The sequence below is a fragment of the Hemitrygon akajei genome, chromosome 24 (genome assembly GCF_048418815.1).
Source record: "Hemitrygon akajei chromosome 24, sHemAka1.3, whole genome shotgun sequence".
In the NCBI taxonomy this organism is placed as follows: Eukaryota; Metazoa; Chordata; class Chondrichthyes; order Myliobatiformes; family Dasyatidae; genus Hemitrygon; species Hemitrygon akajei.
The window spans coordinates 24,598,913-24,612,776 of NC_133147.1; the positions used below are offsets into that span (position 1 = coordinate 24,598,913).

Here is a 13,864-nt window from a genome sequence, read left to right on the forward strand (position 1 = left end):
CCCTCACCTCCTTCCCCCTCCCCTCTCTCCCCCTCTCCTCTCTCCTCCCACCCCTCTCTCCCCCCACCCTTTCCACCCCTTCCCCCCCTCTCCACCACTCACCCTTCCCTTTCCCTCTCCACCACTCACCCCTTCCCTTTCCCTCTCCAACACCCAAAACCTCCCCTCCACCACCCATCCATTACCCTCTCCTCCTCCCCTTCCCCTCCCCCTCACTTCCCTCCCCCTCTTCCCCCTCCCTTCCCTCCCCTCTTCCTCCCCTTCCCTCTCCCCATTCCTCCCCTCCCCCTTCCCCCATTCCTCCCCTCCCCCTTCCCCCATTCCTCCCCTCCCCTTCCCCCTCTCCTCCCCTCCCCTTCCCCCTCTCCTCCCCTCCCCCCTCTCTCCTCCCCCTCCCCCTTCCCCTCTCTCCCCCCTCCCCCCTCCCCCCCTCCCCTCCCCTCTCTCCCCCCTCTCCCCCTCCCCTCCCCCCTCTCTCCCCCCCCACCACTGGTACTGTCAGCTGATGAAACTGTCAGCCGCTTTAACCTGCACCAATCGCGAGGCAGAGTTTACCCGGAAGCGCAGCAGCGCCAGCCAATGGACGCCGGGGGGAGGTCGGTGATGAGAGCGGCTTCCTTTGTCTGTGTCCGAGCCCGGATAGCTGGGGGAGGGGTGAAAAGTGCGAGTCCTTCCCGACCGTCCTCGGAAGCGCAGTGGTCACTGGCAGTCCGTGCAGGTCCAGTTGGTAAACCAGCAGTTCCAGTAGCGCTTCAGTTCTCACAGCCCCTGCACCACAGCAGTTCCAGTTCGTGATACAGCAGCCTGTACGCCAACAACACTGCAGCGTCTGACCTCCCAGCTGGCCCAGCACCCACTCCAGATTCCCAACAGCATCTCTGCACGAGTAAACCAGCAGCAGTTCTGCTCTTCGTGCAGCTCCCCAGCAGCACCTTGAGCTCTCTCACCACCTGCCCCCCGGCTCTACCGGGCAGCAGCTCATAGACCAGCAGCCCCAGCAGCAACGCCCGTCGCCAGCGGCCTGCTCCACCGGTGACCAGCAGCATCCCTCGGCTTCACCGGTAGCGACTGGAGCCGCGGGAGTCATGGCCAGAAGGCCGCCCAGCTGCAGCAGCAGAAAAACCTGACACCAGCAGCAGCACCCGCTCGAGGCTTGGCCCTTCACCACCACCATTGGACCAGCAGCCCACAACCACACCAGCAGCAGCTACGGGAGTCCCCCAGCTGCACCAGCACCGTTCGGCCACACCAGCAGCGGCTGCGGAGCCCTGGCCAGCAGGCCACAAGTAGAAACACCCGGGCTAACCAGCTGCTTTTAGCACACCGCTCGGCCTCATCACCAGCAGCTCCAGCACCACCAGCAGCAAGAGCGCGCAGTGGAAACGGCGGTGGCTGGAACTCATTCCAGCAGCATCAGCAGAAGCCGCAGCAAGCCGGTGGAGACGGCGGCATAGGCGTGAGACCCCGTCCTGCTTCGACAAGAGCCGCGCTCCCGGTCAGTCTGGTTCCCTAAGGCAGCCTTCAATCTGCAGCTATTCGACTATAGCCGCTTCATTCCAGCAGCGCCTCTCTCGATTCTCGTCTGGTTTATCATCGGAAGCTTTATCTGCACCAGCGCTGTGAGTCCTCCCGCAAATGTTCGGCAGCTCCGCAGATACGTCGCTCGCTGAGAAGCCTAGCGGTCTGATAATTCACCTGTGGTGCGTTAAACCAGGACCATTCTGGTCTGATCTGCTTACTTAAAACCCCCGCCCAACTGCCTCCTCGCCCATCGTTTGGCGCTGGCCTCTGGGCACTGGAAAGCAGGTTCCATCATATGACCTAGGAACAGACCATTTGGCCCATCGAGTCTGCTGCTGCCATTCCATCACGGCTGAATTATTATCCCTCTCAAACCCATTCTCCTGCCTTCTCCCCGTAATCTTTGACACCCTAGCTAATCAAGAACCTCTCAACCTCTGTTTTCAAATATACCCAATGACTGGACCCTCCACAATGAATTCTACAGATTCATCCTCACCTGGGTAAATAAATTCCTCCTAGTCTCTGTTCTGAGTGGACGGGCACTCCATTCTGGGGCTGTGCCCTCTCATCTAGACTACCCCACTATAGGAAAGATCCTCTCCAGGTCCACTCTATCCAGGCCTTTCAATATTCAATAGATTTCAATGTGGTTTTTCTCCCTCCCCCCCCCCCCCCCATTCTCCTAAACCAGCGAGTAAAGGCCAACAGCCATAATTCCCCCGGCTCCCTATGTTGACCATTTAATTCCTGGAATCATTCTGGTGAACCTCCTCTGAACCTTCTCCAATGTCAGCGTATCCTTTCTTAAATAAAGGGGCCAAAGCTGCTCACAAGTGAGACCTCACCAGTGTCTTATAGCATTACAGCCTTGTTTTTATATCCTGGTCCTCTGTCCTCTCGAAATGAATGCAAACATCATCTCAACCTGCAAGTTGACCTTTAGAGAATCCTACACGTGGCCTCCCAAGTCCCTTAGCACCTTGGATTTTTGAATATTTTCCCCCTTTAGAATATAGTCTAAGCTTTTATTCCTTCTGCCCAAAATGTATGACCATGCACCTCCCGACACTATTCCATCCGTCACTTCATTCTTCCATTCTCCTGTCCCAGTCCTTCTGCTTCCTCAACACTACCTGCCCACCCATCTTTGTATCATTTGCAATCTTGGTCACAAAGCCATCAATTCCATCATCCGAATCATTGACGCACAACATAAAAAAGCAGTCCCCACACTGACACCCACTGAACACCGTTGGTCACCGGCAGCCGACTGGAAAAGGCCTCCTTTATTCCCACTCTTTCCCTCCTGCCAATCAGCCAATGCTCCGTCCATCCTGGAATCTTTCCTGTAATACCATGGGCTACGTTGAAAGGAGCAGGAGAATTGTTTTACAGAAGGGTAGCAGAGATAAAAGGGACTGAATGGTTCCTGTTTGAATTGTAATTTTCTCTAGTGTCACAGGCAGATGGGGTGGTGAGGAAGGTGTTTGGCACACTGGCCTTAATGGGTCGGGGCACTGAGTACCGGAGTTGGGACGTCCCGTTATACCTGTAGAAGACGTCGGTGAGGCCGCACTCCGAATATTGTGAGCAGTTCTGGTCGCCCAGCTATAGGAAGGATGTCATTAAGCTGGAGAGGGGGCAGGAAAGATTTTCCAGGATGTTCCTGGGACTGGAGGGATTGAGTTATAAGAAGAGGCTGGACAGGCTGGGACTGTTTTCCCTGGAATGAAGGAGGCTGAGGGGTGACCTTATAGAGCCTTTAAAAGCCCATGGGATGTAGAGAAGGTGGATGGTCACAGTTTCTTACCCCCGGGGTAGGGGAGTCTAAAACTCGAGGTTTGAGGTGAGAGGGGAGAGATTTAAAGGTCAACTTATTCCACCCAGATGGTGGTGGGGATATGGTACGAGCTGCCAGGGATGGGTATAATTAAAGAATTTAAGTAGACAGGGACAGAGATAGGAAAGATTTTGAGGGATATAGGTCAGATACGGGCAAATGGGAGCTCAGGTGGGTATTTGCAGGTTGGGCTGTGCAAGTCTTGGGAAATCCGTGTTTCTCAGGGAAGTTTTCCCTATTTATTTATTCGGGAATACAGCTTGGAAGAGGTCCTTCCAGCCCAAAGAGCCACTGTCAGATAACCCACCTATTTAACCCTAACCACAGGACAATTTACAATGACTAATTAACCTACTCACCAATATGTCTTTCGACTCTGGGAGGACACTAGAGCACAGAAACAAAATCAAGTTTAATATCACTGGCATATGTTATGAAATTTGTTGCTTTGTGGCTGATATATATTACAAAGTTTCTTAAGTTTATAAAGTTTGTGAACCCTTTGTAGTTACCTGGTTTTCTGCATTAATTACTCCTAAAATGTGGTCTGATCTTCACAATGATAGACAAACATAATCCGCCCAAACTAATAACACACAAACAATTGTACTTTTCATGTCTTCATTGAACACATTGTTAAATCATTCACTGTCCAGGCTGGAAAAAATATGTAAACCCTTGTATTGAATAACTGGTAGAACTTCCTTTAGCAGCAATAACCTCCACCAAACGTTTCCTGTAGCTGCTGATCAGACTTGCACAATGGCAAGGAGAAATTTTAGACCATTCCTCCATACAAAACTTTCAGGTCATCAATATTTCTTCCATGAACAGCCCTCTTCAGGTCATGTCACAGCATCTCAGTTGGGTTAAGGTCTGGACTCTGACTTGGCCATTCCAATACAGGAAATGTCCTCTTTTTAAGCCATTCTGTTCCAGATTTACTCTTGTGTTTTGGATCATTGTCTTGTTGCATCTTGCAACTTCCATTAAGCTTCAGGTGATGGACTGCTACCCTGACATTCTCCTGTAAAACGTCTTGATACAATTTGAATTCACTGTTCCCTCAGTGATTGCAAGCTGTCCACCTTTTATCTCATTGATTGAAACACCTGACTCCAAATAGCTTTGGTAGAAGGCATTACCCCAGAGGTTCACATACTAAACTGTGATTGTTTAAATGGTGCATTCAGTATTGATGTTTGTGTGTTGTACACACAGAATGCTGGAGAAACTCAGCAGGCCAGGCAGCATCTATGGAAATGAGTACAGTCGATGTTTCAGGCGGAAACCCTTCGGCAGGACTGGAGAAAAAAAAGCTGAGGAGTAGATTTAAAAGGCTGGGAGGGAGGGGAGAGAGAGAGAGAAACACAAGGTGATAGGTGAAACACGCTGGAGGAACTCAGCAGGTCAGGCAGCATCCGTGGAAATGAACAGTCAACGTTTTGGGCCGAGACCCATCGTCAGGGAGGGGGCAGGGGCCCTATAAAGAAGGTGGGGGGAGGGTGGGAAGGAGAAGGCTGGTAGGTGCCAGGTGAAAAACCAGTAAGGTGAAAGATCAAGGGGTGAGGGAGAGGATAGGCAGGAAAGGTGACGAAGGAATGTAAGGGAAAAGCACTATGGGTCGTAGAAGGAGGTGGAATCATGAGGGAGGTGTAAGGCAGCTGGAAGAGGAGGCAGAGTGAAAGTGGGATGGGGGAAGGGAGAGGGAGGGATTTACTGGAAGTTGGAGAATTCACATGCCACCACTAGAACCCTCTGTCTCCCCTTCCCCCACCGCCACTCCGCAATCCCATCTCTCTCAGGTGTCGCACCTGCAGCTCCCGGGTCCTCGGAGACTCCATCTTCCTCTCACCCCATCCCATACCATCCTTCTGCTCAGACACAACCCTCCCACTCTGATCCCAGTTCTCATCCATAATCCCCTCTGACCATCTCCTCTCTGAGGCAGAGCGTTCTGTCCTCAGCAAGGGCCTCACCTTTGTGAGTTGTGAGTGAAGTTACTCACGCTGATTCAAGGGGCTCTGGGAGGGGAGAAGCATTGTGCTGGGGAAAGTTCTGTACTGAGTGATGCCTTCGAAGAGTGGATCCTGCGGATTTGGGGGGGGGGGGTAATGGGAGTGGGGAGTTCTTATTTTCCCTCCCCGATTAACCAACGTCCCGCTCCCCTGCCCGCAGGTCGCCAGGGATGGAGGGGGCACTGGCCAGGAGCTCGGACGGAGGGCACCCGGAGCCCAGCGAGGAGCGGGCCTACCGCTGCGCCGACTGCGGCAAGGCCTTCCACCGGCCGTCCTCCCTGGAGATCCACCGGCGCAGCCACACCGGCGAGCGGCCTTTCGCCTGTCCCGAGTGCGGCCGAGCCTTCAGCCAGTTGTCCAACCTGCGGACGCACCGACGGATCCACAGCGGCGGGACGAAGGAGGCCCTTCCCGAACTGCCTCCCCTCCCGGGCCCTGACACCGGCCCGGAGGGGGCTGAGGTGGTGGTGGAACTGGAAGGGGATGGGGAGCCCCTCCGGCCCTTCCGTTGCCTGGCCTGCAGCAAGGCTTTCGCCAGCCGCTCCCACCTGCGGGCTCACGAGCGGGCCCACACCGGTGAGCGGCCCTTCGGGTGCCCGGCCTGCGGCAAGGCCTTCGCCTGCTCCTCCCGCCTGCTGAAGCACCAGCGCAGTCACACCGGCGAGCGGCCCTTCGCCTGCCCGTCCTGCCCCAAGCGCTTCTCCTGCCCCTCGTATCTGCAGGTGCACCGGCGCGTCCACACCGGCGAGCGGCCCTTCGCCTGCCCGTCCTGCCCCAGGCGCTTCGCCTGCTCGTCCAACCTGCTCACCCACGGCCGCGTCCACCGCGCCGAGCTGCACGGGCCCTTCATCTGCTCACAGTGCAGCCGCGGCTTCAAGTACATGCGCAAGCTGGAGGCGCACCGGGCCACGCACGGCGCCGGGCGCCCCTTCACCTGCCCAGAATGCGCCAAGCAGTTCGACTACCCGTCGCAGCTGGAGACACACCCGGCGGGTGCACACCGGCGAGCGGCCCTTCGCCTGCCCCTACTGCACCCGCCGCTTCAGCCGTTCCTACCACCTGCACATCCACCAGCGGGTGCACACCGGCGAGCGGCCCTACAAGTGCTCGCATTGCGCCAAGGCCTTCACCTGCTCTTCCTCCTTGCTCAAGCACCAGGCCACACACTCCTGCACCTGAAAATGGCCCCGAACCTGTTGTCATCCTCGTCCGGTGGAATCCATTGTCTGGTATCCCTCTGATACAAGTGACTGAAGTAAAGATGCTTCACCATGATCTCTATCTCTCTCTCCCTCCCGTTCTCCTCCTCCCCTCCATTTCTGCCTCTCCCTCTCCCTTCCACCCCTCCATTTCAGCCTCTCCCTCTCCCTTCCCCTCCCAATCCATTTCTGCCTCTCCCTCTCCCTTTCCCTCCCCTCCATTTCAGATTCTCCCTCTCCCTTCCCCTTCCCTCCATTTCTGCCTCTCCCTCTCCCTTCCCCTCCCCTCCATTTCTGCCTCTCCCTCTCCCCCTCCCACTCCCAATCCATTTTTGCCTCTCCCTCTCCCTTCCCCTCCCCTAAATTTCAACCTCTCCCCCTCCCCTCCATTTCTGCCTCTCCCTCCCCCTCCCACTCCATTTCTGCTTCTCCCTCTCCCTTCCCCTTCCACTCCATTTCACTCTCCCTCTCTCGTCCCTTCCCCTCCCACTCCATTTCAGCCTCTCTCCCTTCCCTCCCCCTCCATTTCTCCCTCTCCCTCCTCCTCTCTTTCTCCCCCTGTCTCTTTCCTTCTCTTTTACTCTCTTTCTATTTCTTTCCCTCTCTCCACAAAGTAAATTTATAATCCAGTTACACATACAGTGTGCCACCATGCACTACCTTGAGGTCACTTTCTTGCAGACGTTTACAGGAACAGAAAACCAATACAATAAAATTTATGGGAAAAAAAAAAACTACAAGCAGACCAAGACTGACAGACGACCAACATGGAAAAGACAAACTGTACAAATAAAAGATAATTCTGAGAACAAGAGTTGTAAAGAGTCCTTGAAAGTGAGTCAGTAAGGAGATGCAGGTCAGAGTGGAGGTGAGTGAAATTAACCGTGCCAGTTCAGGAGCCTGATGGGGAAGGGTAATAATGCTTCCTGGGACTTGTGGTGTGGGACCTAAGGCTCCTGTACCTTTATCCTGATGGAGAAGAGGATTGTGGGGGTCCTTAATTATGGATGTTGCTTCCTTGTGGCAGCACTCCTTGTAAATGTGGTCAGTGTTGGGGAGGGCTTTTCCTGTGATGGATTGGGCTGCACCCGTTAACTTCAGTGGCTTTTTTTTCCATTGCTGGAGGTTGGTGTTCTCCTACGGGGCTGTGAAGCTTCTCTGTCTCTCCCTTTCTGTGCCACCGGGGGAGTCGGGATATCTGTGGCTGCGCGCCTGAAGACTCGAGATCTTCGCGATCTTCTGGGACAGGGCTCGAGAAAGGCGGCGTAACGGACTTCTGTCATCGTAAACCAGCGAGTTCTTTGTTATGTCACCCCGCTCGCTGGGAAAACGGAGACACCTTCTCCCTTATTAGGGGGAGAGAGAGAGAGAGAGTCTGTGGTATGTCGTATACTGTACCGGGTGAAAAGCGAAGTCTTTGGGGTAACTGCAAGTCTATGTCTTTGCTGTTGCTTTGCTCGCTCTTGAGAGCTCGGTGGTGAGTGCCAATGCTTTTTTTTGCCGGTGGGGGGGGTGGGGGAGGGATTGTTACCTGCTGCCGCTTACACACAGGAGGGAGGGGAGCTGAGGGGGAGCTTTGGGACTGTCATTAATTCTTTGGGGCACTCCTCTTTTCGTGGATGTTTGTGAAGAAAAATGTATATTGCATACATTCCTCCGACATTAAGTTGGACCTTTGAACCTTTGATTTGGGATGGATGGTTTCCTTATCCTGCTCAAGGGATTTCCCCGCTGCAGGACTTAGAAAGCAAGAGGGTTGGTGGGACCACGCCATGGTGCTGGGACATAAGTGTCTGAATTATAGGAAGAGCTTGGACAGGCTACGAATTCATTCCTTGATGGCGGCTGCATAGCGATTATATATTTATTTATTGAGAAACAACATGGAGTAGGCCCTTCCAGCCGTGCTGCCCAGAAAACTGATTTAACCCTAGCCTAATCCTGGGACAATTTGCAATGACCGATGAACCAACCAACCAGTATTTCTTTGGAGTGTGGGTGGAAACCGGAGCACCAGGAGGAAACCCACGCATCCATGGGGAGAGCGTACCAACTCCTCACAGACAGCAGTGGGAACTGTACTCGGAAGCGTTGTGCGAACCACTACGCTACCGCTGTGACGCTATTACAGCTCGGGCTGGCGGAGTTCGGAGTTCCAGCCTGGCGTCTTCTGTAACGTTCTCCCCTTGGAATGTATGGGTATCCTTTGGGTGCTCCTGTGTCCTACCACACTCCAAAGGTATACTGGTTAGTAAGTTCACAAGCACGAGAAAATCTGCAGAGGCTGGAAGTCCAAAGTGTGTGTGTGTGTCTCTCTCTCTCTCTCTCTCTCTCTCTCTCTCTCTCTCACACACACACACACACACACACACACACACACACACACACACACACACACACACACACACACACACACACATACACACTATCACAATGCTGGAGGAACTCAGCAGAACAGGCAACATCTATGGTACACTGTCGATGTTTCGGGCCAAAACCTGAGTCCTGTTGAAGAGTCTTGGCCCAAAACGTCATCAGGACTCAGGTCTGGGTCCCAAACGTTGACAGTTTACTCCTTTCCATGTTGCTGCCTGTCCTGCTGAGTTCCTCCAGCGTTCTAAGTGGTTGTAGGGGAATTGGTCATTGTAAATCGTCCCATGATTAGGTTGGGAAGTTGTGAGGGATTGTTGGGTGGTGCAGCTTCAAAGGAACGGAAGGGCATATTTAGCATTGTACCTCTAATTAAATCATTCAGGATTGTTTAAAATCACTTCCATTACACAATTGTGACGAGGGCGACGGATGAAGGTAGGGCAGTGGATGTTGTCTGCATGGATTTTTAGTAAGGCGTTCAACAAAGTCCCTCATGGAAGGCTAATCCTGAAGATTAGGGTGCACGGGATCTGCGGCGAATTGGTTGTGTGGATTCCGAACTGGCTTGCAAACAGAAGACAGAGGATAGTGGTTAAAGGGACGTATTCGAGCTGGAGGTCTGTAATTAGTAGAGTTCTGCACGGCTCCGTGCTCGGACTCCTCCTGTTTGTGATGTATACAAATGACCTGGATGAAAATGTAGATGGGTGGATTAGTACATTTGCAGGTGACACCAAGGTTGGTGGAGTTGTGGATGGTGTAGAAGACAGGCAAAGAATACAACACAATATAGATCAGTTGCAGATATGGGCTGAGCAATGGCAGATGGAATTTAACCCAGATAAACGTGAGGTGTTGCAGCTCAAATGCAAAGAAACAGTACACTATTAAGGACAAGGTCTTTAATGGTGTTCCTGAGCAGAGAGATAAAGGAGCCAAGTCCATAGCTCCTTGAAAGTGGCTACACAGTTCGATAAAGTGGTTAAGAAGACTTGTGATTTTAAAAAAAAATTAGTCGAGGCACTGAGTTCAAAGGTTATATTGCAACTATATAAAACTTGGGTTAGGCCACATTTGGAGTACTGCATACAGTTGTGGCTGCTGCACTGTAGGAAGGCTGTTGAGGGTTTGGAGGGGGCGCAGAAGAGGTTCACCAGGATGCTGCCTGGGTTAGAGGGCATGTGCTATCTTTGGTTAAAGTTGGGTTGTTTTCTCTGGAGTGTCGAAGGCTGAGGGGGAGTTCTGAGAGAGGTTTACAGGATTATAGAGTGGACAGAGAGTATCTGTTTCCCCGGGGTTGAAATGTCCAATACCAGAGGGCATGCGTTGAAGGCGAGCGGTAGGCTTTTTACCCAGAGAGTGGTGATGCCTGGTATGGTGCTGAAGGCAAATACTTTGGAGGCTTTTAAGAGATGTTTGGGTAGGCACATACACTCGAGGAAGATGGAGGGGTATGGACATTGTGTAGGTAGGAGGGGTTAGTATTTGGGTGTTTTTGATTTGCTTTTTAGCTGGTTCAGCAGCACATTGTGGGCCGAACGGCCTGTTCCTGTGCTAAGTGTAAAGGAGAACGAAATAATCGTTACTCCGGATCTGATGCTGCTGCAGCCACACAGATACGCACAGGCAGATTCTCATCTCTACCCCAGCTCGGTCCCGCCGGTTAATCAGCCAGGCAGGTATCCGGGAAGGTCCACCGAACACGTCAGAGCTGGACGGGAAATGACAGCATCCCTGTTGGCGTTCGAGCATCTGGTGATGAGCCTCCGCAGTCACGAGATCACAGAATGATAATCAGATTTATTATCACTGACAGATGTCTTGAAATCTTCCGTTTCCTGCTAGGGAGGAGGAGGACCAAGGTGGTGGTATGGTGGCGTAGTTAATGGCGTAATGGTATGAGCACCAGCAACCCCAGTTCAAGTACTTCTGCTGACTGTAAGGAGTTTGTATCTTTTCCCCCGTGTCGGCACGTTCCCTCCGTGTGCTCCAGTTTCCTCCCACAAATTAAAGTCATTACGGATTCATAGGTTAATTTGTCGCACGGGTGTAATCGGGCAGGGAGGGCCTGTTACTACCTGTATTTCTAAAAAAAACTTCTCCAAGGATGGTCATCTTGCCATGGTGGAGAGGCCCGTGAGTTTCCTGAGGTGTCAAGAATGGTGCCATCTGGTGCTTAGTTCAAGGTAGAGTCAGCCAAGAGGGTAAAGGTGAAGGGTGAGGTTCCAGACAGAACGATCCAAACAAGACCTCAGCGGCGGAGCTGGCGGAAGGTGATGACACATCACAACGGCAGTGCAGACGGAGGAAGGCTCTGATCTGTCAAACACCGTGTAAGTTGCCCCGTAATTAGGCTAGGATAAAATCGGGGGATTGCCGGGCGGCACGGCTGAACGGGCCGGAAGAACCTATTCCGCACCGTATCTCAGTTAAAGAAATGCGATCTAAGTGACTCTGACTGTGGGATGACTGCTGGTGACAGATGGGGTGGTTGGAGTATGCAGAAACCGCTCACCTCCTCGGCTTTTCACGCAACGAGCTTACAGAGAGTGGTGAGAAAAGCGAGAAAAAAAGAGTGGCGGTTCTGCGGGTGAAAACGCTTCGTTAACGAGAGAGGTTAGATGGGAATGACCAGACTGATTCAAGCTGAGAGGGATGACAGTAACTCAGATAACCACTCGTTACAACAGTGCCGTGCAGAGAAGGCACAACACCGCTAACCTTGAGGTGGATGGGGCAACAGCAGCAGAAGAGATACGCAGGTAAACATGTGCATCTAATAAAGTGGTCATTGACATGTTCTGTACGTAATTTGATAATAAATTTACTTTGAGGATGAATTGGAATTGGTTTATTATTGTCACAGGTACCGCGATGCAGTGGAAAGCTTGCTAGCTGTTTACACAGTGCACTGAAGTAGAAGAAGGCAATACAATAACAGAATGCAGAAGAAGGTGTAACAGCTACAGATAAAGTGCTGCGGAGTTTCACAATAAAGTGAAAGATCACAACACAGAACGTGGAAGTCTACATTCGGCCCACAATGTTGTGCCAACCATGTAACTACTCTAGAAACTGCCTAGAATTACCCTGCCACAAAGCCCTCTATCTTTCTAAGCTCCATGCACCTATCTAAGAGTCTCTTAAATGTAATCCGCCTCTCCCACCATTGCTGGCAGTACATTCCATGCACTCACCGCTCTCTGTGTGGAAAACTTACCCCCGACGTCCCCTCTGTACCTGCTTCCGAGCACCTTAAAACTATGCCTCCTCATGTTAGCCATTTCAGACCTGGAAAAAAAGCCGCTGGCTATCCACACGATCAATACATCTCATCATTTTATACACCTCTATCAGGTCACCTCTCATCCTCCGTCAGTCCAAGGAGAAAAGGCCGAGTTCACTCAAACTATTCTCATAAGGCATGCTCCCCAATCCAGGCAACATCCTTGTAAATCTCCTCTGCACTCTCTCTATAATATCCACATCCTTCCTGTAGTGAGGTGACCAGAACTGAGCACAGTACTCCAAGTGGGGTCTGACCAAGGTCTTGTATAGCTGTAATATTACCTCATGGCTCTTGAACTCAGTCCCATGGTTGATGAATGGCAACACACCATATGCCTTCTTAACAACACTGTCAAACTGTGCAGCAGCTTTGAGCGTTCCATTGACATAGACCCCAAGATCTCGCAGATCTTCCACACTGCCAAGAGTCTTACCATTTATGTTGTATTCTGTCTTCAAATTTGACCTACCAAAATACACTTCACACTTATCTGGGTTGAACTCCAACTGCCATTTCTTAGCCCAGTTCTGCATCCTATCGATGTTCCCCCCCCCCCCCCGTAACCGTTGACAACCCTCCACAACACCCCCAACTTCTGTGTCATCAGCAAACTTACTAACCCACCCTAGTGAGATGGACTGTGAGGTCAAGAGTCCATCTTATACGAGGGAACCATTCAATAGTCTTATGACAGCGGGGTAGAAGCTGTCCTTGAGCCGAGGGGGAGTTCCCGCCACCCCCCCCACCCCCCCGGCGCTGTCGCTCACATTACAGAAGCCCTGCCTTTTCTGATACGCGAAATGCTGGAGTAACTCGGCAGGCCAGGCAGCATCTATGGAAAACAGTAAACAGTTGATGTTTCGGCCCGAGACTGGAAAGGAGGGGGAAAAGAGTAAGGTGGGGGGAGGGGAGGAAGGACAAGCTGGAGGGTGATAGGTGAAACCGGGAGAGGAGGAGGAGGAGGAGTGAAGAGGTGTGAAATTGATTGGTGAAAGAGATAAAGGTCTGTTAGGAGAGGACAGAAGACCATGGGAGGATGGGAAAAGGGAGGAGCACCAGAGGGAGGTGATGAGCAGGTAAGGAGATAAGGTGAGGGAGGGAAACAGTAATGGGGAATGGTGTAGGAGGGAGGGAGCAATTACCGGATGTTCGAGAAATCGACGTTCATGCCATCAGGTTGGAGGCTGCTCAGACGGAATATGAGGCGTGGCTTCCTCAGCCTGAGTGTGGTCTCATCGTGGCAGTACAGGAGCACACGGACTGAGATGTCGGAATGGGAATGGGAGGTAGAATTGAAATGGGCGGCCACCGGGAAATCTCCCTTTTTGGGCGGATGGTGCGAAGGTGCGCTTCGAAGCGGTTTCCCAATCGTCGCCGGGTGTCGTCGATATACAGGAGGCCACACCGGGAGCACCAGATACAGTAGATGACCTCACAGACTCACAGGTGAGGTGTCGCCTCACCTGGAAGGGCTTTTTTGGGGCTCCGAGTGGTAGTGAGGGAAGAGGTGTTGCACTTGTTCCGCTTGCAAGGATACGTGCCAGGAGGGAGATCAGTGGGGAGGGACGAGTGGACTAGGGGGAGATCCCTGCGGAAAGTGGGGAAGGGAAAGATGAGGTGG

At 52.4% G+C, this 13,864-nt stretch overlaps 1 protein-coding gene across 1 annotated transcript in view; it reads left to right on the forward strand.

Moving 5' to 3' along the window:
* The first annotated feature begins 599 nt into the window (after positions 1-599).
* The window catches only part of LOC140715643 (uncharacterized), a 37,575-nt gene continuing 24,310 nt past the window's right edge, over positions 600-13,864 (forward strand). The window contains exons 1-2 of the mRNA XM_073028005.1: positions 600-1,700; positions 5,543-6,615. Coding sequence (XP_072884106.1) covers positions 1,636-1,700; positions 5,543-6,615 — 1,138 coding nt within the window. The 5' untranslated portion in view covers positions 600-1,635. The remainder of the gene's footprint in view (positions 1,701-5,542; positions 6,616-13,864) is intronic.